Source organism: Dendrobates tinctorius, unplaced genomic scaffold (genome assembly GCF_039654945.1).
Source record: "Dendrobates tinctorius isolate UK_male_01 unplaced genomic scaffold, ASM3965494v1 ptg000162l, whole genome shotgun sequence".
Taxonomy (NCBI): Eukaryota; Metazoa; Chordata; class Amphibia; order Anura; family Dendrobatidae; genus Dendrobates; species Dendrobates tinctorius.
The window spans coordinates 13,449,052-13,475,676 of record NW_027361829.1 but is presented as its reverse complement, the minus strand read 5'-3'; the positions used below and the strand labels follow the sequence as shown (position 1 = coordinate 13,475,676).

The 26,625-nt window shown below is 44.2% G+C and overlaps 1 protein-coding gene across 2 annotated transcripts in view; it reads left to right on the top strand.

Annotated features, from left to right (window-relative positions):
• The window catches only part of RECK (reversion inducing cysteine rich protein with kazal motifs), a 675,429-nt gene that overhangs the window by 228,239 nt on the left and 420,565 nt on the right, over positions 1–26,625 (top strand). For both annotated transcript variants that reach the window (XM_073549858.1, XM_073549859.1), the window contains exons 5-6: positions 3,285–3,370; positions 20,499–20,546. In XM_073549858.1, the coding sequence (XP_073405959.1) occupies positions 3,285–3,370; positions 20,499–20,546 (134 nt within the window). The remainder of the gene's footprint in view (positions 1–3,284; positions 3,371–20,498; positions 20,547–26,625) is intronic.

Sequence of the window (26,625 nt, the reverse complement as noted above, 5' to 3'; positions counted from 1 at the left end):
CAATCATTTTCAGGAAGAAACTGAGTATTATCTGACAGAATTGCAGGGGTGTTAATACTTTTGGCCACAACTGTGGCAAGTGAGTAATTCTACTACATAGAGGCGATCTGATCATCGCCTATATGTAGCAGAGCCGATTGGGTTGTGGCAGCTTCTAGTCTCCCATGGAGACTATTGAAGCATGCTAAAAGTAAAAAAAAAGGTTTTTAAAAATATTAAAAAATGAAAAATATATAAAAGTTCAAATCACCTCCCTTTCGCCTCATTCAAAATAAAACAATAAAAAAAAATCAAACACACATATTTGTTATCGCCTCGTTCAAAATCGCCCGCTCTGTTAAAAAAAAGGATTAACCTGATCGCTAAGCAGCATGGGGGAAAAAAAGTAAAAACGCCAGAATTACTTTTTTTGGTATTGCACTAAAATGCAATAACGGGCGATCAAAAGATCGTATCTGCTCCAAAATGGTATCAACAAAAACGTCAGCTCAGCAAGCAAAAAATAAGCCCTCACCCAACCTGAGATCACGAAAAATGGACATTCTACGGATCTCAGAAAATGGCTCAATTTTTTTTTAACAACTTTGGATTTTTTTTCACTACTTAAATAAAAAAGACCCTAGACATGTTTGGTGTCTATGAACTCGTAATGACCTGGAAAATCATAATAGCAGGTCAGTTTTAGCATTTGGTGAACATGGTAAAAAACAATCCAAAAAACCGTTGTGGAATTACACTATTTTGCAATTTCACCACACTTGGAATTTTTTCCCATTTTTCAGTACACAATATGGTAAAACCAATGATATTGTTCAAAAGTACAACTTGTTCCACAAAAAACAAGCCCTCACACGACCATATTGATGGAAAAATAAAAAAAATATAGCTCTGAGAAGAAGGGAAGCAAAAACAGAAACACAAAAACGGAAAAGGGCAGGGTCTTGAAGGGATTAAGCCATTCAGAGGTGGACTTGCTGGTGTGTTTTGGATCATTGTCATGCTGCATAACACAAGTGCGCTTCAGCTTGAGGTCACAAACAGATGGCCAATCTCCTTCAGGATTCTTTGGTAGACAGCAGAATTCATGGTTCCATTTACCACAGCAAGTTTTCCAAGTCCTAAAAATGCAAAACCGCTCCATACCATCACCCTACCTTCACTATATTTTACTGTTGGTATGATGTTCCTTTTCTGAAATGCCGTGTTACTTCTACGCCAGATGTAGTGGGACATTCACCTTCCAAAAAGTTCAACTTTTGTCTCGTGAGTCCACAGAGAATTTTCCCAGTGAGTGATCATCAAGATGTTTTCTGGTGAAACGGAGATGAGTCTTTATGTTCATTTTGCTCAGCAGTGTTTTTTGTCTTGGAACTCTTCGAAGCAGGCCAGTTTTGCTCAGTGTCTTTCTTATGTTGGAGTCATGAACACTGACCTAATCTGAGGCAAATGAGACCTGCAGTTCTTTGATGTTGTTGGTGGGGTCTTTTGTGACCTCTTGGAACAGTTGTTGCAGTGCTATAGCGGTAATTTTGGTTGGCCATCCACTCCTGGGAAGGTTCACCACTGTTCTAAGTTTTCACTCTCTGTGGATAATGGCTCTCACTTACTTTTTTTTCTCATTTCATCCAGAATCTCCTTGGATTGTGTCCTGATGTCTAGCTTTTGAGGATCTTTTGTTCTACTTCACTTTGTCAGGAAGGTGCTATTTAAATGATTTGTTGATTGAGAACAAGTGTGGATGTAATCAGGCCTGGGTTTGGTTTTGAAATTTTAACTCAGCTTTAGTGATGAGCGAGTATACTTGTAACTCGAGATTTCCCTAGCATGCTTGGGTGCTCTCCAAGTATTTGGATGTGCTCGGAGATTTAGTTTCTGTCATAGTAGCTGCATGACTTGCGGCTGCTAGACAGCATGAATACATGTGGAGATTTTCTAACAAATAGGCAATCCCCACATGTATTGAGGCTGGCTAGCAGCCACAAATCATGGAGCCTCGGCGAAAGAAACTAAATTTCCGAGCACATCCAAATACTCGGAGATCACGTGAGCATGCTCGGGAAATCTCGAGTAACGAGTATACTCGCTCATCACTACTCAGCTTCCCAAAGATGTGATAATCCACAGTTAATTTATATTTTAAGGGGGGTGGGGCATTCATTTTTTCAAACAAGACTCTGGAGGTTTGGATTGCTTCCTCCTTTAATAATAAAGACTTTAATTTAAAAACTATATTTTGTGTTTACTTGGGTTGTTTTTGTCTAATATTTACATTCGTTTGGTGATCTGAACCATTAAGGCTGTGTGCCCACGTTGCATTTTTTTTAAGCGTTTTTGATGCGTTTTTCGGGGTCAAACCGCATCAAAAACGCTTAAAAGAAGCATCCCATTCATTTGAATGCATTTTGGCCTTTTTGTGCCAATGGATGCGTTTTTTACCGCTAAGGAAGCGCTTAGCGGTAAAAAACGCAGCATGTTCAATAATTTCCGCTTAGGTCCGTGTTTTTGGCTATTTCCTATAGTCCAAAAGACGCACGGAAAAAACGCATCAAAAACGCGCGTTTTTTGCGCAAAAAATCGCGGCAAAAAGCGCACGTTTTCTGGGAAGGAGACCCGTTTCCTGAGCGTTTAAAAACGCTAACGTGGGAACATAGCCTAAAGTGTGACAAACCTGCAGAAGAATAGGAAATCAGGAAGGGGCAAACACTATTTAACACACTTTTTCACACAACTGTATTAATACCGGCTGATGACTGGTTCATGCAGCATTATGAGAATTCTCCCAAGTATTTTATTGATGGCCGAACCATACAGTACGTGCATTTGTTTACCATTTACCTTTCGTGTCTCCCTTATTTTCTCATACATTGTAAGCTTGCGAGCAAGGACCTCACTCCTTTTTGTATCTATTGATTTATGTGTTATTTTGTAATGTCTTATTGTCTGTACAAGTCCCCTCTAAAATATAAAGTTCCACTCGCATATGTTGGTGCTATAAAAATAAAAATGATTATTAATTTGAGATATCAGATTTGTAATATTTGAGACCCATTCTGTGCTGTTTAAATTTAAGACTCTTTTAGTAAATGATTCCTAATGGGTTTTTTTTTTCAAACTGTACTTAAAAACTGTATAAATTGCTTATCTCACTCCACTTGTGTTATTAACAGAGTGGTACAAACAGAAGAGATCATTACCTTACACACAAGAATAATTGTTTTGCTATAGCTGCTGTTAATCCATATCTTAAATTACATATTCATTAATTTTCACTATCCCCCTAACAGGTGCCTCTAAGAAGTCAGATGGCTGGGTTGGCCTTGGATGCTGTGAATTAGCAATTGCGGCAGAGTGCCGACGAACCTGCAAACAGGTTAGATAGCACCCTTATTTTTCTCAGTTGTATCAATAGGGTTTTCAGTCTAGAAAAAAAAGAAAGCACACAGTTTATACTTGAAGTCTTTTTGTGCAAAACAGTAATAAGCCACTAACAGAGATGCATTAGAGCACATGTATAACTAATATTGATTAGCGAGCCCTAAAATGCTTGTGTGCTCGTGACTCGAATCAGGCAGGTCAGACAATCGGATGGACTTGACTTGAGTAACGAGTACAATGGAAGTCCATGAGAAGCTCAAGCATTTTCCTACAGACTCTAGCAGTAAGTCTGGGAGGGCAGGAAAACCTCTGAAATAGATGGAACAAGCGCTCAAATGTAATGGGAATAGCATGGGGAAGACGCCTGGATGCATCTCTGACTCCCAGGTCTCTGGTGGGAAGTAAGCAAATAACTAATTTAAAAAAATGACGTGGGGTCTCCTCAATTTTTGATAACCAGCCAATGTAAAGCAGATACCTGGGGTCTGATATTACCTGGCTGGAAAAGGTACCTTGTAGGGGGCATAGAGAGTAGAATTCAATATTTGCAGATGACACTAAACTCTGCAGGGTAATCAATACAGAGGAGGGCAATTTTATATTACAGGAGGATTTATGTAAACTAGAAGCTTGGGATGATATAAATGGCAAATGAGCTTTAATGGGGATAAATGAAAGGTCATGCACTTGGGTAGAACAAACAAGATGTATAATTATGTGCTTAATTGTAAAACACTGGGCAAAACAGTCACTGAAAAAGACCTGGATGTATGGGTGGACTACAAACTCACATTTAGTGCCCAGTGTCAGACAGCTGCTGCAAAGGCAATTAAAATAATGGGATACAATAAAAGAGGCATAGATGCTCATGAGGAGAACTTAATTTTACCTCTATATAAGTCACTAGTGCGATCACACTTAGAATACTGTGTACAGTTCTGGTCTCCGGTGTATAAGAAAGATATAGCTGAACTGGAGCAGGTGAAGAGAAGAGCGACCAAGGTTATTAGGGAACTAGGGGGTCTGCAATACCAAGACAGGTTAATTCACTTGGGGTTATTTAGTTTGGAAAATCGGAGGCTTAGGGGTGATCTTATTACAATGTAGAAATATATGCGGGGACAATACCAAGACCTTTCTAATGATCTTTTTACTATTAGACCTGTGACGGGGACAAGGGGGCATCCTCTACGTCTGGAGGAAAGAAGGTTTAAGCATACTCACAGATGCGGATTCTTTACTGCAAGAGCAGTGAGACTGTGGAACTCTCTGCTGTATGATGTTGTAATGAGTGATTCCCTACTAAAATTTAAGAAGGGCCAGGATGCCTTTCTTGAAAAGTATGATATTATAGGGTATATACACTAGTTTCCTTAATATTGCGCTGATCCAGGGAGCTAGTCTGATTGCTGTATGTGGAGTCGGGAAGGAATTTTTTTCCCCAATGTGAAGCTTACTGTTTGCCACATGGGTTTTTTTTGCCTTCCTCTGGATCAACATGTTAGGGCAGGTTAGGATAGAATATGGGTTGAACTAGATGGACTTAAAGTCTCCCTTCAACCTTAATAACTATGTTACTATGTTACTATAATCTCATAAAGTGACAGTGGTTAGAATTGTAAAAATTGTCTTGGTCATTAAGGTCAAAATTGGCTTGGTCACTAAGGCTTTAAAGTGTTCCCTTTTATTTTTTTAACAGTGTATATATGTGCAATATATACTGCACATTGCCACTTTTGCTGTGCTGTATACTGAGTGTCATTCTCAGTGGTTCACGTGTTTCTGTTATACTTTTCCTCTGATTGTTCCACTTCTGATTTTGACTTACAAATACTGATGTAAAACACATACCAAATTCTGAATGTCTGAACGTGACCTTAGTATGTATAGATACAGTACACTGTACCATTTGTCCGGTCTTGTATATTGGCTGCAATTCTCATTATCTTTATTATTATATATTTTTCTCCTGTCCTGTTGTTGGAGAAGCGACATTGGACTTCGGGAGGGTTATTATTAGTGGGTTCATTATTTTTTAATTCCGATGGTCAAATAAAAATAAATCTTGAAAAACAAGTTTAACCCCTTTCGACATCGGGCATACATTTACGCCAATGTCGGACTCCCTCCCTTTGATGTGGGTTCCGCTGGTGAGCCCACATCTTTCCCGTATTTTGAACAGCTGACATGTGCTCGCAATAGCTGCGGGTGGAATCGAGATCCATCCGGAGCTAGTAACTAGTTAAATGCCGCTGTCAAATGCTGACAGCGGCATTTAAATGGCGCTTTCGGCAATACGCTTCACCGTTGACCTGCGTCATGTGATCATGGGTCACCGGTGTGTAGGCATGACAACCCAAGGTCTCCTGGAGACCTCTATGTTTATCAGTGCCGGCTTGCTGTGAGAGCCACCCAGTGCTCATAGCAAGTTAGTAATTCATCTACATAGAGGCAAACTGATCATCACCTCTATGTAACTGAATTACTGAGTTGCGGCAGCTTCTAGTCTCCCATGGAGACTATTGAAGTATGTCAAAAGTAAAAGGAAAATGATTTTAAAAATATAAAAAATTAAAAAGTTCAAATCACCCCCCTTTCGCCCCATTCAAAATAAACATAAAAAAACAAGCATACACATATTTGGTATCCGCCACGTTCAGAATCACCAGATCTATCAATAAAAAAAAGTTAACCTGATCACTAAACGGCATAGCGAGAAAAAAAAAATCAGAATTCTTTTTTTGTTGGTCACCGCGACATTGAATTAAAATGCAATAAGGAGCAAATTCAAAGATCGTATCTGCATCAAAATGGTATCATTAAAAACGTCAGCTCGGCACACAAAAATAAGCCCTCAACCACCCAAAGATCAAGAAAAATGGATACACTACGGGTACCGGAAAATGGCACAATTTTTTTTAATAAAGTTTGGAATTTCTGCACGAGTCTCACGTCTCAATACCCGGCACAGCTGCCGGCACTTGGGCCGGATCGCTCAGCTGCATGGAAATGACTCCCGCTGACGTCACTGAGGCTGCACGGAGTCCCCGTAATTTAATACAACGAATTAACCCCTTAAATGAACCCCTACAAGCCCAAAATTTAACCCACAAGCCCTCATATAATTAATAGTGAGAGACATAAAATAAAAAACATGAAATGAAATGGTTAACTATATGTAAACCATGTGTCATTTCATGTCGGGCAGGAGAATGTTATACAAAAGCCGGCTAATGTGTCTGCGGCTATTCTGCAATTAAGAACTGTATGAACTAGAAATATATATATTAATTTGTCTCTATAACATGTATCAAATATATATACACTCACTGGCCACTTTATTAGGTACACCATGCTAGTAAGGGGTTGGACCCCCTTTTGGCTTCAGAACTGCCTCAATTCTTCGTGGCAGAGATTCAACAAGGTGCTGGAAGCATTCCTCAGAGATTTTGGACCATATTGACATGATGGCATCACACAGTTGGCGCAGATTTGTCGGCTGCACATCCCTGATGCGAATCTCCCATTCCACCACATCCCAAAGATGCTCTATTGGATTGAGATCAGGTGACTGAGGAGGCCATTTGAGTACAGTGAACTCATTGTCATGGTCAAGAAACCAATCTGAGATGATTCGAGCTTTATGACATGGCGCATTATCCTGCTGAAAGTAGCCATCAGATGTTGGGTACATTGTGGTCATAAAGGGATGGACATGGTCAGCAACAATACTCAGGTAGGCTGTGGCGTTGCAACGATGCTCAATTGGTACCAAGGGGCCCAAAGAGTGCCAAGAAAAAATTCCCCACACCATGACACCACCACCACCAGCCTGAACCGTTGATACAAGGCTGGATGGATCCATGCTTTCATGTTGTTTACGCCAAATTCTGACCCTACCATCCGAATGTCGCAGCAGAAATCGAGACTCATCAGACCAGGCAACGTTTTTCCAATCTTCTACTGTCCAATTTCGATGAGCTTGGGCAAATTGTAGCCTCAGTTTCCTGTTCTTAGCTGAGAGGAGTGGTACCCAGTGTGGTCTTCTGCTGCTGTAGCCCATCTGCCTCAAAGTTCGACGCACTGTGCATTCAGAGATGCTCTTCTGCCTACCTTGGTTGTAACGGGTGGCAATTTGAGTCACTGTTGCCTTTCTATCAGCTCGAACCAGTCTGCCCATTCTCCTCTGACCTCTGGCATCAACAAGGCATTTCCGCCCACAGAACTGCCGCTCACTGGATTTTTTTTCTTTTTCGGACCATTCTCTGTAAACCCTAGAGATGGTTGTGCGTGAAAATCCCAGTAGATCAGCAGTTTCTGAAATACTCAGACCAGCCCTTCTGGCACCAACAATCATGCCACGTTCAAAGGCACTCAAATCACCTTTCTTCCCCATACTGATGCTCGGTTTGAACTGCAGGAGATTGTCTTGACCATGTCTACATGCCTAAATGCACTGAGTTGCCGCCATGTGATTGGCTGATTAGAAATTAAGTCTTAACACACAGTTGGACAGGTGTACCTAATAAAGTGGCCAGTGAGTGTATATACACTCACTGGCCACTTTATTAGGTACACCATGCTAGTAACGGGTTGGACCCCCTTTTGCCTTCAGAACTGCCTCAATTCTTCGTGGCAGAGATTCAACAAGGTGCTGGAAGCATTCCTCAGAGATTTTGGACCATATTGACATGATGGCATCACACAGTTGGCGCAGATTTGTCGGCTGCACATCCCTGATGCGAATCTCCCATTCCACCACATCCCAAAGATGCTCTATTGGATTGAGATCAGGTGACTGAGGAGGCCATTTGAGTACAGTGAACTCATTGTCATGGTCAAGAAACCAATCTGAGATGATTCGAGCTTTATGACATGGCGCATTATCCTGCTGAAAGTAGCCATCAGATGTTGGGTACATTGTGGTCATAAAGGGATGGACATGGTCAGCAACAATACTCAGGTAGGCTGTGGCGTTGCAACGATGCTCAATTGGTACCAAGGGGCCCAAAGAGTGCCAAGAAAAAATTCCCCACACCATGACACCACCACCACCAGCCTGAACCGTTGATACAAGGCTGGATGGATCCATGCTTTCATGTTGTTTACGCCAAATTCTGACCCTACCATCCGAATGTCGCAGCAGAAATCGAGACTCATCAGACCAGGCAACGTTTTTCCAATCTTCTACTGTCCAATTTCGATGAGCTTGGGCAAATTGTAGCCTCAGTTTCCTGTTCTTAGCTGAGAGGAGTGGTACCCAGTGTGGTCTTCTGCTGCTGTAGCCCATCTGCCTCAAAGTTCGACGCACTGTGCATTCAGAGATGCTCTTCTGCCTACCTTGGTTGTAACGGGTGGCAATTTGAGTCACTGTTGCCTTTCTATCAGCTCGAACCAGTCTGCCCATTCTCCTCTGACCTCTGGCATCAACAAGGCATTTCCGCCCACAGAACTGCCGCTCACTGGATTTTTTTTCTTTTTCGGACCATTCTCTGTAAACCCTAGAGATGGTTGTGCGTGAAAATCCCAGTAGATCAGCAGTTTCTGAAATACTCAGACCAGCCCTTCTGGCACCAACAATCATGCCACGTTCAAAGGCACTCAAATCACCTTTCTTCCCCATACTGATGCTCGGTTTGAACTGCAGGAGATTGTCTTGACCATGTCTACATGCCTAAATGCACTGAGTTGCCGCCATGTGATTGGCTGATTAGAAATTAAGTCTTAACACACAGTTGGACAGGTGTACCTAATAAAGTGGCCAGTGAGTGTATATATATATCAAAAATATATATATATATTTATTTATTGTGTCTATATCTATTAATTTGTTGCTTTATTTAACTGGACACTGTGATTTTACTGTCTTTAGGAAAAAAAATTGCTGGCTTTTGGTGCGATTTTTATCGCAACTCAAACATCGGGTCCGTTTTTACTCCCATTTGTTCTCGCCCCCATAGACTTGCATTGTCGAATCCGATCCGAAAATCGGTGACAATCGCAGCATGCTGCGATTGTCTCGGTCAGAGGATCGGATGCGATAAAAAATCGCATGATGGGAGCTGCCCCATAGAATAACATGGGTTCGAATGCAATGCGATTTTTTATCGCATTGCATTCGTCCGTTTTATTCGCCAGTGTGACCCCAGCCTTATTTTTGCATACTGAGTGGTCTTTGCAAAATCACAGACACATGTCTGGTATTGATTGAGCGTGTTATAAAAATCAGCAATGCAAGTCTGTTAAAAAAAAAATCTGCCAGCCTTGAGGTGTCATCGGCTGCTAGAAAAAAAAAAACTTTTCCTCATTGAAAAAAAAAATGATGAAACTCAGGCCAAACTCAGATGAAATGTTGACACTGGAAGATCTGATGAAAGTCTGAACATAATTATAATGAAACAAGGACTGTTTTTCTGATACATGAAAAAAATGCACATCTGAATCTCTTAGGGTCCCGTTTCACATAGCGACGCACCAGCGATCCCGACAATGATACGACCTGTAGAGATCGCTGGTGCGTCGCTAAATGGTCGCTAGTAAGCTGTCAAACAGTCAGATCTCTTCAACGACGCACCAGCGATCCCAACAACGATGCGACCTGGTAAGGATCGCTGGTGCGTTGTCACACAGCAGCTCTTCTAAACGATTCCAGCCTGCGTCCCTGAGTTCTGCGTCACCAAGGAGGTTGCTCGTCGGCGTTAAACACAGCGATGCATGCTGGCCAGCAGGACGCCGACGATGAAAAAATGGCCCAGGACATTTGAGCACGATCAGCGATATCCAGCGGGGGAGGGGGGCAGTCACCGCTATGTGTCACATGTAGCGAGATCGCAGGCGAGATCGCTGTTGCGTCACAAAATCGGTGAGGCATTAGCGATCTCGCTAGCGATCTCGCTATGTGAGGCGTGGCCCTTACTCGCCCTTCCCAGGTTCAGCTGCTGATTCCGGTGCCTGTTATTGTCTGCACAACTGACATCATGTCGACACCACTAGATCCAATAACTGAGCTCAGCAGCCTCACGTGGGTTGATGCCATGAGTCGCCCATAGTCAATGAGCTCACCGACTGGCTGCAGCGTTGTAGATGTGACATGAGCACTGCAGACAATAAGGCTGGAGTCACACTAACCTGCGCAAAATACGGTCAGTATTTTACATGCGTAATACGGATCAATGACCACTAAATAGTGGTCCGTAGGTCATCCGTAAGCAAGGTGAGGTCGCGTATTTTGCGCATGTGTGTCTCCGTATGTAATCCGTATGCAATCCGTATGGCGAGATTTTCTCGCAGCCTTGCAAAATGGACATTTAACGGTTTTGAGGCCTGCAAACAATTTAAATCATTAGCCTGCACCCTATTTAGACACTCAGAAACAGGTGGCTGCCTACATTCTGTACATTTCTCACCTTGCTTTCACGAGGTGTGTTGGTGTTCTTTGTGCAGCATGGCAGAGGGTCTGACATTCAATACAACCGAGCAGGTTCTCTTTACCTGGCTTTTGTCACGGCGCTTTGGGCAACCATATCCTGTGATAGTGGATCCGCGGAGGAGGAGACGCATGTGGGTACATCCACTTTTGAGGCAACGACTCACAAGAGGGCATTTTCACCGCCTCTATTCGTCTCTGCGGGAGCATCCGGACAAATTTTACCAGTACTGTCGAATGAGCATTTCCACATTTGATCGCCTCTTGGAGACAGTGCGCCCTGGGATCACCTTTCAGGACACTAGGATGCGCAAAGCCATATCTGCAGAGGAGCAACTTCTACTCACAATACGGTATGTACTCCACAACCACATTCTCTATGTTCATAATGTGTGTGTTAATTTATGTTTTTTGGCCTTCTTGGACAATGTTTAATACCCTCATCTTACTCAAAATATGTTTCACCTGACACAGCAGAATGTTACATCTAATATGTACTGCATATCACTTAGTCATTGTGCCACCACATATGTGTGTGTTGTTATCTCTCATTTCCTACCAAGTTTGGTCGGCATGTAACTGATTTTTTTTTACTTTTGCCATTCTAACCTGTACTATTTCTGTTGTTCTACAGCTTCCTGTCCACTGGCCTGTCTTATGCCGCCCTCCACCATGAGTTTCTCATTGGAAAGTCCACCATTTCAGGCATAGTGAGGTCTACATGTGCAGAAATCTGGACAAGACTCCATCAGGTGGTCCTACCCGAGCCCAGGATGGAAGACTTGTTAAGGATTTCAAGGGACTTTGAGGAGGACTGCCAGTTTCCAAATTGTATTGGGGCCCTGGATGGCAAACATATCAGGGTGCGTAAGCCGCCGAACTCAGGGTCCCAATTCTTCAATTATAAGCAATACTTTTCTGTTGTATTGTTGGCTCTGGTAGACCCTCAATACAAGTTTATAATTGTTGACATTGGGGCCTATGGAAGGACGGGAGACTCTAGAGTCTTCAATACTTCCATAATGGGTCGGCGGCTACGCACCAACCAGTTGGATCTACCACCACCACGCCAGCTACCAGGCTCCCCCGAACAATCAGTCCCTTATGTCCTTGTGGCAGATGAGGCCTTTCAGTTATCACGTAATGTCATGAGGCCATATCCCCGGCGCAACCTTGACCACAGGCGCAGAATTTTTAACTTGCGCCTATCACGTGCTAGGCGACTGGTGGAGTGTTCCTTTGGGATTCTTTGTGCCAAATGGCGGGTACTCCAGTCTGCCATTCAGTTGAGTGAGCAAAATGTGAATGAAGTTGTGAAAGCCTGTGTTGTTCTGCATAACTTCACCAGGATCCATGATTGTTCCTCCTCTGATGGTGTTGTGCGTAGGCCGGACAATGTGCGTAGGGTGAGACCACCTATCATCCCTCAACGTAGACCGCTCTCTGGCCTCAAAGTGCGTGATATATTCACGAATTACTTTATCTCACCTGAGGGGGCAACGTCTTGGCAAGAGAATGCTGTGTCTATGTTATAATTTCTTTTTTTCAAAGTGTGTCTAAATATATATTACTCAAGCCTTTTTATGATTCTATGAGTGTTTCTTTGCATTGGTTGGTGTCTGTAAGTATGTTGTGATGGATAGTGAGAAATCACACAGAGACGTTAACTAGAGTAGACAAATTTTTAGTTTTGCCTTTTTTTTGTTTGTTTTGCTTAAAGGCAAACATAATTTTGCCAGAACACAAATTTGGCAATGGCCAAAATGACCTTTTGGGCCTTCTTTAACTTGGTGTAACATTAACATTACGGAAAAAAAATGCACCAAACATTATGCAATTACAACATTGCTGCATGCCTACATTAACCTTGATTAGGCAACAAAGGGTGAGCTCCATCACCTAAATAAAGTGAATAAGATAACACTCACATTTCCTCATAATATTTTCCAATCATAGAAAGATTCCACCATGACAGGCAAGGCTACCTCACATCTTTCACACAGATATTACCTGTCTGTAGAACAGACAATATTTAAGCATGCTATACTGGAAAGGATGAAAATACAAAAATCACTTGTTAAGACATTGAGAGAGCGTGATATTGTGAATGCTGGTCGCCTCAAATTGGTTTACTAGAGAATGCTAATAACAAAGTTGACTACTTAACTAAAGGCAAGCACGCCTTTCCTATGCATTAGCAAGTGATTAGTGTATTTTCATCTTTTCAGGTAAAACAGCATAGCGCATTTAAATATTCTCTTTTATACACACATGTAATATCTGTGTGAAAGGCGTGAGGTAGCGTTGCCTGTTATGATGGATTGTTTCATATGTTTGGAAAACATTGTTTAAAAATGTGAGTGTTAAATTATGTTCTAAATGTTGGTGAAGGAGAACACCTTTTTTTGTCTAGATTAGAATCACCAGTTACATGTCACTGGACATCTCCAAATTTTTGAGTCATAAATCCTCATATGTAGGGGAAGGGGAACGGGGAGGAACAGCCTGTGGGTGCTGCTGGACATTGTGGACAACATCGCCCTGTGTGGGGCCATACTGTTGCCCATGATGCTGTTGTTGTCCAGCCTCCTGGGCCTGTTGGTGATACTGCCCAGAGTAATAATGATGATGGTGAGGGGCTTCTTGTTGGCTCTGGTAGGCCCGTGGCTCATACCCACCAAGATAGCCAGATCGTCCCCAACCAGGTTGGGACCAGCCTCCAACACTGGGTGGGTACAAGTGGCCATATTGGTGGGGTTGGCTTGATGAAGACATTTGGGGCTGCGGAATAGAAGGATGGGTAGGGGGAGGAAGGGGTTGAGGTGTTGGCCCACGTATTAGGGGCTGTTCAGACCCTGCTTGAGCAAGCATCTGTGTGGATGGTCTCATGCACATTAAATTTCTTGGTGAGAGCTGCCACCTCTCCAGAAATTCAAACACCTCATATGGGGTATTGGGGGGGGGTGCTTGCATCAAGCAGGATCTGAATACACCCCCTAATACGGAGCCTGACCTCACGGGTAAGGGCACGGAGATAAAGGGTGAGGCTACGTGCATAGGCCTCCTCACCATCATCTGTAGTGACTCTGGACAAGTAATTCAGCACCCCAGTGTCCACATGGGTCCGGCTCTCTTGAATGGCAACCTGGCGCCTTCTTCTTATTCGCCGTGATGCAAGAGCAGCCTGTGGGGAGGGCCTGATCTGGGCAGTTGGGCTGCTGCTCAAGTTGCCCATCTCTTCCAGGATGGGTGAGGTTGCAGCTGCAGACCGTCCTGGTGGTGTGTTGTGTCGGGCAGCCATTGTGTGGTCTTGTGATGCCTCCTCTTCAGACATCCTTCTTGTAGGGGGAGAAGATGGGCCAGCCACCTCATCCCCTACAGGATCAATAATGGGCTCTGCCTCTGAGGCCGTTCCTCGATCCGTAAGGTTGGATTGAGTTCTGTTATGAAATAGAACTGAGGCAAAAATACATCAATATTTTTGTCCCTGTAAAGTATTTGTGTAATGTTTTTGTGTCATGTGGTGTGAGGTATGTACTTACGGTCTCAGAGCCAGAATTGGGGCGAGGAAGTTCAGCCGGTCATAATATACAGTGGGGAAAAAAAGTATTTAGTCAGTCAGCAATAGTGCAAGTTCCACCACTTAAAAAGATGAGAGGCGTCTGTAATTTACATCATAGGTAGACCTCAACTATGGGAGACAAACTGAGAAAAAAAAATCCAGAAAATCACATTGTCTGTTTTTTTTTCATTTTATTTGCATATTATGGTGGAAAATAAGTATTTGGTCAGAAACAAGCAATCAAGATTTCTGGCTCTCACAGACCTGTAACTTCTTCTTTAAGAGTCTCCTCTTTCCTCCACTCATTACCTGTAGTAATGGCACCTGTTTAAACTTGTTATCAGTATAAAAAGACACCTGTGCACACCCTCAAACAGTCTGACTCCAAACTCCACTATGGTGAAGACCAAAGAGCTGTCAAAGGACACCAGAAACAAAATTGTAGCCCTGCACCAGGCTGGGAAGACTGAATCTGCAATAGCCAACCAGCTTGGAGTGAAGAAATCAACTGTGGGAGCAATAATTAGAAAATGGAAGACATACAAGACCACTGATAATCTCCCTCGATCTGGTGCTCCACGCAAAATCCCACCCCATGGGGTCAGAATGATCACAAGAACAGTGAGCAAAAATCCCAGAACCACACGGAGGGACCTAGTGAATGAACTGCAGAGAGCTGGGACCAATGTAACAAGGCCTACCATAAGTAACACACTAAGCCACCATGGACTCAGATCCTGCAGTGCCAGACGTGTCCCACTGCTTAAGCCTGTACATGTCCAGGCCCATCTGAAGTTTGCTAGAGAGCATTTGGATGATCCAGAGGAGTTTTGGGAGAATTTCCTATGGTCTGATGAAACCAAACTGGAACTGTTTGGTAGAAACACAACTTGTCGTGTTTGGAGGAAAAAGAATACTGAGTTGCATCCATCAAACACCATACCTACTGTAAAGCATGGTGGTGGAAACATCATGCTTTGGGGCTGTTTCTCTGCAAAGGGGCCAGGACGACTGATCCGGGTACATGAAAGAATGAACGGGGCCATGTATCGTGAGATTTTGAGTGCAAACCTCCTTCCATCAGCAAGGGCATTGAAGATGAAACGTGGCTGGGTCTTTCAACATGACAATGATCCAAAGCACACCGCCAGGGCAACGAAGGAGTGGCTTCGTAAGAAGCATTTCAAGGTCCTGGAGTGGCCTAGCCAGTCTCCAGATCTCAACCCTATAGAAAACCTTTGGAGGGAGTTGAAAGTCCGTGTTGCCAAGCGAAAAGCCAAAAACATCACTGCTCTAGAGGAGATCTGCATGGAGGAATGGGCCAACATACCAACAACAGTGTGTGGCAACCTTGTGAAGACTTACAGAAAACGTTTGACCTCTGTCATTGCCAACAAAGGATATATCACAAAGTATTGAGATGAAATTTTGTTTCTGACCAAATACTTATTTTCCACCATAATATGCAAATAAAATGAAAAAAAAACAGACAATGTGATTTTCTGGATTTTTTTTTCTCAGTTTGTCTCCCATAGTTGAGGTCTACCTATGATGTAAATTACAGACGCCTCTCATCTTTTTAAGTGGTGGAACTTGCACTATTGCTGACTGACTAAATACTTTTTTTCCCCACTGTATATATTTCCGCTTTACATGGCCAGCATCCCCACTCCTGGACCGCTGCTGGCGTTCCCGGCGGTACTGGTCCCGGATGCTTCTCCACCGTTTCATCACATCTTCCACTGCAATGTGACAGGAAAGATTGTCAAAATCACATATTTGAGAGGTCACATTTTCAAACAGTAGTCTAGGCATGAGGCCTTATGGGGTGTGCGTTCTACCCATGGTGGCATATGTAATTGGGCCGATACCCAGGGTCTCATTAGCTCCCCTGAAACTAATTTTAGTGGCTAGGAGGATGAGGAGCTTGTGGCCTAACCCCTAATTATGGCTGTGTGAAGCCACGTGTCACATCCTAATGTAACGGCCTCATGAGGCTAAAATTACATGCCCAGGAAGGGGGGGGGCTGATTGTAGAGTCATTTTATAGCGCGCGCTAACGTTAATTATATTTTTATGGTTGCACTTACAAATTTTCTGCTGGTCATCACGTGGTCTGTCACCGAAGTCATGGTACATCTGGCGACAGATGCGCCTCCATGACGCCTCCTTTCTTGTGCGGTTCGCATAGTTTGCGTCGCGTGGGTCCCATATTTCTGGATGCTCCTGCACCAGCACAATTAGCATCTCCACATTTATGTAAGTGGACGCCATGCTGCTGCTGTACTCCGTGGAGGCTGACTTCCTGGATGTCTGGAGCGCTTTTTGAGCTCATTTGCATGTCTACGCTTCCTGATGATGGATTGGCCCATTTCCTGTTCACCAGCCAAATGACCTGCATATTGCTCGCAGGTCACACGTGTGTTCAGTGTGTAATCCGTATTTTTTGCGCACCCATAGACTTGCATTGGCGTGCTACGGGCGTAGTACGCTGACAATCGCAGCATGCTGCGAGTGGCACGGAGCGGAGGATACGGAGGAGAAATATACGCCTGGTGCGAGTGACCCCATAGAGAATCATTGGTCCGTGTCTAATGCGTGCTTTTTGCGCCTCTCACGCACCCGTATTCCTCGCCAGTGTGACTCCGGCCTAACAGGCATCAAGAACTGTCACAGAGACTCAGGGCTGGTCCTGGGAGGGGAGAAAAACATATTTTTTATAACTGCAGCTGAGAAAGGTTTTCTGAAATTGGAAAACCCCTTTAATTAATGGCTAATACATGTTACTATGAGTCTTAGCAGCAAATTAAAAACATATAACTTACTGCTTCTTATAAACTGATAAGCATTTTTGGGAAAGAAAAATAACTTTATTAAACACTTTATGTAGACAAAGATCATGTGTAATCAACATCCAATAAAATGTAGCAAACGAATGCAGCAAAACTGGCATTTTGAACACAGTAGTTTTCTACCAAGAGAGCAGGTTTTGGCTTCAGAAACAAAACGCAGCAAGAACGCTGCATGTGAACAGCCTTAAGGAGAATTATGATCAGCCAATTGGTTTGGCCCTCCACAACAGTCCCAGTTTCTTATGTGGCCCTTTTGAAAAATTAATTTCCCACCCCTTGGCTGCACACACATACACACATGTAAAATGACTGATTAGGGAACGTGATAGGCCGCTCTGAACAGATGTGTATTGAGGGAGCACCTAAAACTGTGCAAGATGTGGATAGTCCTAATTTCTTGGGGTAGAGCATTCCAGAGGATTGGCCCAACACGGGATAAAGCCCCCGTTACACACTGCGATATCGCTAGCAATATCGCTGTAAAGTCACCGATTTTGTGACGTAGCAGCGATATTGCTAGCGATATCGCTGCATGTGATACTTACCTCCGACCGGCTCCCCCGCTGGTTATCGCTGATCGCGCGAGAAGCTCCTGCACCATTCCTCGTCGGCCACTTCCTGCGGCGCTTCCTGTGGCGCCGACGAGCGACGCATGGAGCCGGGCGGGAGGACGCAGGATCGCCGCGTCTGACAGATAAGTAGCGATCCCTGACGCCTGCGATGTCGCTTGTGAGATCTGCCTGTGTGGCAGCTCACTAGCGACCACCTAGCGATGCACCAGCGATCCTGACCGCGTCATATTGCTGGTCGGGATCGCTGGTGCATCGCTAGGTGTAACGGTACCCTAAGTCTTGGAGCCGGGAGTGGGAGGTGCGGATTAGTGCAGAGATTAGTCAAAAGTCATTTGCAGAGCGTAACGAGCGGGTAGGTTGATAAACAGAAATGAGAGAGGAGATGTAGGGGGGTGCCGCATGATGGAGAGCTTTGTGGGTGAGAAAAAGCAGTTTGAATTGGATCCAATAGTGAATGGGCAGCCAGTGCAACGACTGGCGAAGAGCGGACGTGTCCGAGTACCAATTAGTCAGATGGACGACCCTGGCTGCTGCATTAAGGATGGACTGGAGAGGGGAAAGTCAGGTGAGGGGGAGGCAAGTTAATAGAGCATTACAGTAGTCCAGGCGGGAGTTGATCAGGGTGAAAGTGAGGGTTTTTGTTGTTTCCATGGTGAGAAAGGGGCGGATTCTAGAGATGTTCTTTAGTTGTAAGCGGCAAGAGCGGGCAAGAGACTGTATATGGGAGATGGAGAAGAGATTGATGTCAAACATAACACCCAGACAGCGCACCTGCTGCTGGGGTGTTATGGTGCTACCCACAGTGAGTGAGAAATGTCAGATTTAGGGAGGTTAGTAGACTGCGGGAGCAGCAGAAGTTCAGCTTTGGAAAGGTTGAGTTTCAGATATAGAGCGGACATGATATTGGAGACTGCGGACAGACAGTCACAGGTGTTCTGTAGTACAGCAGGGGTAAGGTAATTTTTGATGTGTATAGTTGTGTGTCATCAGCATAAAGATGGTACTGAAAGCCAAATCTTCTGATGGTCCGTCCAATTGGGGCCGTATAGAGAGAGACGAGAAGGGGGCCAAGGACTGAGCCCTGAGGGACCCCAACAGTGAGAGGAAGAGGAGATGAAGTGAAGCCAGCGAACGATACACTGAAGGAGCGGTCAGAAAGATAGGAAGAGAACCAGGAGAGAGCAGTGTCCTTTATGCCTATTGACTGGAGCATAGAGAGGTAGTCCACAGTGTCAAAAGCTGCAGAGAGGTCGAGAAGAATGAGCAGATAGTGGTCGTCGTTACGTTTTGCTGTCAAAAGGTCATTGGTCACTTTGATGAGTGCAGTTTCTGTCGAATGTAGGGGGCGGAAGCCGGACTGTGAGGGATCTAGGAGGGAGTAAGTGGAGAGGTAACGGGTAAGACGAGAGTAGCCCAGGCGCACCAAGAGTTTAGAGATGAAGAGGAGATTGGAGACTGGTCTGTAGTTATTTATGCGGGATGGATCGAGAGAGGGTTTTTTTCTATAATGGAGTAATGATAGAATGTTTGAAAGAGAAGGGGAAAATGCCAGAGAAGAGGGAGAGATTGAAGATTGTAGTTTGGTGAGTAGTGACAACTGGAGAGAGAGACTGGGAATGGGGTCGGTAGTGCATGTAGTCGGGTGAGAAGAAGAAAAGTGCCTGGAGACTTCTTCTTCTGTGATGGGATCAAATGTGGAGAGTGAACCAGGGAAGGTGCGGGGAGGGATGAAAGTCACAGCACTTGGTGGCTGGGAGCGGATTTCCTGACGGATATCATCTATTTTCCCTATAAAGGAAACCACTGGATGACCAGCTCTACCCTCACCTACTGTATCTTCACCTATCCCTTGTAGATTGTGAGCCCTCGCAGGCAGGGCCCTCTCTCCTCCTGTACCAGTCCTGACTTGTATTGTTTAAGAATACTGTATTTATCTTTTATTATGTACACCCATCCTCACATGTAAAGCGCCATGGAATAAATGGCGCTATAATAATAAATAATAAAGTTGAAGGTCCAGGTTATCAGCGCAGATGTCTGTGATATGGGCTTGTGCTTTCGGACTGAGGAGGGAGTGAAATGTGTCAAAGTTTTTTCGGGTTGTTAGATAGTGAGGAGATCAGGGTGGTGTAGTAGGTCTGTTTGGCGACGTGAGGGGCAGAGTTATAGGTCATTAACATAAATTTATAGTCGGTGAAGTCTTCTGCTGTGCGAGTTTTCCTCCATAGGCGTTCAGCAATCCTAGAGCATCGCTGGAGCAGTCGAGTTTGTGATGTGAGCCAGGGCTGTTTTACTCTGTGTTCGGAGGTTCTGAGTGTGAGGGGCGCTACTTGGTCCAGGGTGCTTCTGAGTGTCACTGGAGTGGTGTTCAGCTAAATTAGGACAAGAAAAATAGGACACTGGGAACAGTGATGAGTTCAGGGAATCTTTAAGTATATGAGGGTTAACGGCTTGTAGATTTCTGCATGCATGGTAGATAGGAGTGTGCTGGGGTGGGATGTAATATGTATTTTACCTTTGCAAACCATGCAAATGCATTGCAAAAACATTGTAATTTGATGTTAACTGTATATAGGACTAATAAAGAAAGGACAGTTGATAAATATACCATTGTATGTGAACAATATTTTCAAGTAAGTTTCTCCTTCTTTCTGATTTGTACTTTTTTTATACTGATCAACATAATATGTCATTTTGTTATTTTTATTTAGGCATCGTCCACAAATGACATTTTAAAAAGCTGCAGAAAAGAATACGAGGTAAGAGCAGTATCTGTTTAAGTATAGTTACCAAGTGCTGTTGGGTGCATGGAGGATGTTGAGACAAATAGTTTGGAAGCTACCAGATTCTACTAAAAATTTAGGAAGAATGACATGGGAAGAATTGGATAAACTAAATGAGATCATAGGCTTGTCTAAAGAAACATGTTTTTAAAGCAGTTTTAAAAATGTGGGGTTAAAGTATTAATCGTTTCGTCTGGGGTAGTGCATTCCAGAAAACTGGCACAGCACAAAGGAAGTCTTAGAGACGAAAGTGTGAGTATTAGATTATGGAGGATGTTAGTCTTAGATCAGTTGCAGAATAGAGAGTATGGATAGGTTGATAGACAGAGATCAATGAGAAGATGTAGGGTGGTGTAGAACTGAGAGAAATAAGTTTATATTGTACTCTACTGGATTGGTAACGAATACAATGACTGGCACAATGTGGAGGCGTTGGTGAAGCAGCTGAACAGAAATAAGAACCTGGTTGCTGCATTCAGGATGGATTGAAGATTAGAAAGTTTGGTAAGAGGGAGACCGATCAATAGAGAATTGCAGTAGTCCCGATGAGAATCAATAAAAGCCACTATAAGAGTTTTTGCATGTTTAAAGGTGATAATAGGTCGAATTCTGGAGAAGTTTTTAAGATACAGGTAACATAAATGAGTGATTGGATATAGGAAAGGAAAGTTCCATGTCAAATATGACATCAAGACATGCAGGAACAATTTTAGACAAAGTGGGGCCCTGGACAAAAGTTTAAAGTGGGGCACCAAACGCTCACATATTGCACCATCACACAGAAACATTTTGGTTGTATTTACATGTTCTCAGTTCAGGCCGTTAAATAATCGTGAGCGACAATATTGAAGCCGTTCAGTGATTGTTTCCCAGCCTCTTTATACCACCTGAGGAAGAATGATGGGCACAGAATGATCACTAGTAGACCAATCTGTTCCCATACAGTATAATGTTATCAGCAGCATACCTGCAGTTTTCACTTGGTGATGTGCTGCTGAGAACAATGATATTTGTTCTGGCATAAACAATCCAATCACTCAATGAATAGGCAGCATTTTGCTAGTTTAGAATAATGCCCTAAATAATCCTTCACATAGTATAATGCACACCCATAGTCCTCCATATAGTATGATGCGCTCCATAGTCCTCTATATTGTATAATGCACCCCATAGTACTCCATATAGTACAATGCACTCCCCATAGTATAATGCAGTCCATAGTCCTTCATAAAGTATAGTGCCCTGTAGAGTATAATGCCGCCCCCATATAGTATATATAGTATAATGCACTCCGCATAGTCCTTGATAGAGTATAATGCAGCTTCTATATACTTATAGTATAATGCATATCACGTAGTCCTTGATAGAGCATGATTCACTCCTCATATAGTACATATAGTATAATACCTAGCCTATAGTCCTTGATAGAGTATAATGTAGCCCTATTCTGACTCATGGATATGTAGAACGTATGGTACCTGGATAGACCTCTCTTTCTGGGCCCCTTCCGTATTGACCTGTACTCACGTTCATACCGATTAATCAGACAGCTTAACTCAGCCACGATCTCATGTAAGAAGACTCCAGGAAAAGAGGGATGCTTTAACTGAAATTCTTGTATTATGATGAAAGCAGCAGGTAAAAAGGAATATTCTTCAGAGGACATGTAACAGGAAGCATACAGATGGAGGGACGATCACAAAATGGAGAATAAAGGAGGGAACAAACATACATCACAGGACTACAGGGAGAGAGTTGGAACAAAATACAGGGAAAGGCAAACTTCTGCCTAGCAACAGAGATGCAACACAAACAATGCAAATATTAAATGATTTTCCAAGTCGTGGGACATGACACTCCCCGTCTGAAATCCTTGGATTTCACGATGTCCGTAATTCTTCGAAGTCGTTCGAACCTGAAAAACAAGAAAAAAGAGAAAAAAAAACATGTATGCAATAATAAACATCAAGCATTTTTAAAGCCCAACTCGTTGTTGTTGACCCGTAGACCACACCGGGAGATAAGTCCAAGACTATAAACCCATCTTCGGATTGGGGAAGCCGGAAACATGCCAACTATTCCACCAACCCAGCAATCCAATGGAAAATGTCAATGTTCAATAAAAAACTGGGGAATGAGGAGGAATGCTCCCCGCCGTGAGCAACGTCCAGGAGCAATGTTCAGTTCATGTGACGTCCTCCTTTGGCAGTAGCAGCACGAGATCGGTGACCGGACGGAGGAAGGTTCGGGTAGAGCCCCCTTTTGTCACCTTAACTTCTATCTTACGAGTCTTTCCGTCCTCGCTGGGCATGACCTTGGTGATAAGACCCATTGGCCAGTCGTTACGATGAGCCTCTTTGTCTTTTAAGAGAACAAGGTCTCCTTCTTGGAGATTGGGACTGGGTGTCTGCCATTTGTGACGGTTTTGAAGCAGGTGCAAGTATTCGGTCTTCCAACGGTGCCAAAACACGTTGGCTATGTGTTGTACTTGCTTCCACTGACGTTTATAAATGTCCTTGTTATCGAAATTCCCGAGAGGAACTGTAGCAGCTCCAATCTTCTGTGTAAGAAGTGTAGCTGGGGTAAGAATCATTGGAGCATCAGGGTCAGATGATACTGGGACCAAAGGTCTAGCATTTATTATGGCTGACACTTCTGCGAGGAAAGTGACCAGAACTTCATGAGTAAGAGGAAGTTTATGGTCCAGCAACATGGAGTCAAGGATCCTTCGTGCAACCCCAATCATGCGTTCCCAGGATCCACCCATGTGTGAAGAGTGTGGAGGGTTGAATACCCAAGTGCATCCATTGTCGGACAAGAAATTGTCAAACTGCAATTCCTTGCAGGCTCCTACAAAGTTGGTGCCGCAGTCGGACCGGAGTTGCTTGGCAGGTCCCCGGATGGAAAAGAATCTTCTTAGGGCATTGATGAAGCTAGAGATATCCATGGATTCAATTACCTCGATGTGAACTGCACGGATACTGAGACATGTGAACAGGACAGCCCACCGCTTACTGTTTGCGGCTCCTCCACGGGTTCTTCTGGCAACAACCGACCATGGGCCGAAGACGTCTACACCAACGTATGAGAATGGTTGGTCTGTGCTCAGTCCGTAGATCGCCACAGCAGGTGAAGGACTGTTGCCGAAGACATGGACCTTCATCCGGTAGTCTATGACTTGATTGTTGACATTGTTGTCTTTGTGCCATAGGAACCTAAGATAGTTTCTGCTGTCTTCCTTCATGATGAAGCAATGAAACATCTGCTGGATGTTGGCCATTATAGCAACAGGTTCTTGTCTGAGGCGGATCAGTACTCCAAGGAGGCTGTTGTTCAGGTTGGGTCCAGTTAGTAACAGGTTGTTGAGAGAGAGGCCTTCATACTGAGCACTGGAGTCAAACGCCACTCTGATCTGGTTAGGCTTGCGAGGGTGATAGACGCCAAAGGAAGGAATGTACCAACATTCTTCTCCTTCCTTCAGTGGTGGCGCAGGTTCAGCATGATCTTTGTCAAAGATGTTCTGCATAAAGTCAATGAAATGCTTCTCCATCTCTGGTTTCCTCTTTAGGGTACGTTTTAAGGATGAGAACCTTGCAGTTGCTTGCTGCAGGTTGTTTGGCAACCTCGCTCTTGGGAAACGAAAGGGTAAGGGAGCTACCCAACTGTTGGAGTCATCTTGAACAAATTCTTTGTCCATAACCTTTATGAATTCTTTATCTTCCCTTGTGGGTGCTAACTTGTTGTCTTCACTTGTGGAATCGAACACTGTTGACCCGAGGTTTTCGTCCCAGGGCTGGAGCATGTTCATGTTGTTGAAGGATTCCTGTTGCCTCTTGGTGTTGCTCACTTTCTCTTTCACCCAGTAATGATGTGGGCATGGCTGAAAATGAGTGCTGCGACCATTTGGCAAGATGTGTGTTTTGTAAGAGGAGATGTTATTAGGTCTCTTCATCTTATGTATGCAAACATCGCCTATAATTACCCAGCCTAGATCAAAGCGTTGGGCAAATGGTGCGTCGTGTGGTCCGTTAATTTGCTGACGTACCTTGTGCAGCCGGAGAATGTCTCTGCCAAGCAGAATCAGGATATCTGCGCTGTTGTTGAGGGCTGGTATCTTGTTTGCTATCCCCTTGAGATGTGGGTGATGAAGAGCAGCCTCTGGCGTTGGGATCTCTTCTCGATTGGATGGAATCTGGTTGCACTCGACAAGTGTGGGTAAGGGTATCTCCACGGTGCTGTCGAGGGATGTCGCTATAAGACCACTGGCCCTTCTCCCAGAGACCTCTGTAACACCGTTGCAGGTACCTAAGGTGTAAGGGTAAGCATTTCCCTTTAAGTTAAACATATCAAAGAGTTCTGACCTTGCAAGTGATCAGTTGCTCTGATCATCCAAGAGGACGTACACCTTCACGGCTTTCTCTGGGTGACCGTTGGGATATACATTCACCAGGCAAATCTTTGCACAGGACTTGTCCCAGAGACCTTCTCCGCAGACTTCTGTGCACGAAGAAGATATTGTGGTATGACTTGCAGTTTGAGCTGCGTCCTCCCCGCCATGGCTCGTAGTGGGGGAAGGAGTACGTGTAGAGTCAGGATGGTATGGGTGGAGTGCTTGTACGTGATCCTCACTGTCACACTCCATACACTTAATTGTAGTTTTACAGTCTTTAGCAAGGTGTTCAGTAGAAGCACAACATCTGTAGCATACCCCGAACTTCTTTAGAAGTTCCTTGCGTTCTTGGAGCGGTTTCTTCCTGAAGCCGATGCACTTTTTTAAGGGATGTGGCTTCTTGTGGATGGGACACTCATGATTTGGGTTCTCTATCTTTTCACCCTTGTTGCTCTTGCCTGGGGCTGATGTTGGTAAGGGAAGAATATCCGTCTTCTTCACTGACACTGAACCCCTGCAGTTTCTGTCATTCGAGCGTGTGCTCACGTATTTAGAGGGAGGTGAAACTGGGCCACTGGATTCTCCGTAGGAAAAGCTTGGGTCGTTCTTACGTTCTGCAATGTCTTTTATAAACTCACAGAAGTAGGAGAACAGAGGAAATGACACTTGATGGTCTTTCTTGTATTTTGACCCTATTGCAGTCCACTTCTCTTGTACATTGTATGATAGCTTGGAGATAATGGGGTTTACTCCACGAGCAGTGTCCAGGTAGCTAAGGCCAGGTAGGTGGGTGTCTGCCTTGGCCAGCTGGAGCTCTAACAGCAGGTCACTGAGCTCTAGGAACTTTGAACTGTCCTTGCTTGATATCTTTGGAAAATTCTGTAGTCGCTTGAACAGTGCATCCTCTATGGCTTCTGGACTGCCAAAGTTTCTCTTTAGTCTTTCCCATGCAGCCATGAGACCAGCCGTTGGATTACTGATATGTACAGACCTGAGTCTCTTGACACGCTCTGTGGATTGTGGTCCTAACCATCTGATCAGCAGGTCCAGCTCTTCCACAGCAGTGATGCCGAGGTCACCAGTTACGGTTCTAAAGGCACTTTTCCAACCTCTGTAATTTTCAGGTTGGTCGTCGAACCTTGTGAGACCGGTTTTAGTAAGTTCACGGCGAATCATGTACCTTGCGAAGTCGGACATGTCTGTTCTTTTTGACTTAGGATGCACAATTGTAGGCTGAGCGGTGTTGTACATAGGGGTGGAGACATCTTGGCCTTGAAACATGGGGAAGTATGGAGTGGCAGATGCATTTAGTCCAGCAACTGGTTTGGTGGGTATAGTTTCTGCTACATGTGGAGGTGGCACTGTGTGGTTGTCGAGGGTATAATGACCTTGAATGCAGGATTCTGTAAGTGGATCGGCATCCTGGTGCTCTAGAGAAACGTCAACACCATCAAGAGTGTTAGTGATGATCTGCGGTTCGCCATCTTGGCTTAGCACGTAGTCTCTTGTGCGTTCAATAGGGTCTTCTGCCTCCATTTCACACAAACTGACGCTGTCTCTTTGACTCCCACTGATAGCCTGCTCGAGTACCTTTAACTCTGCCACGGCTGTTGCATGCTCACATTCCTTCTCTAGAGCTTCCATTTCCGCTTTCACGCGTGCCGC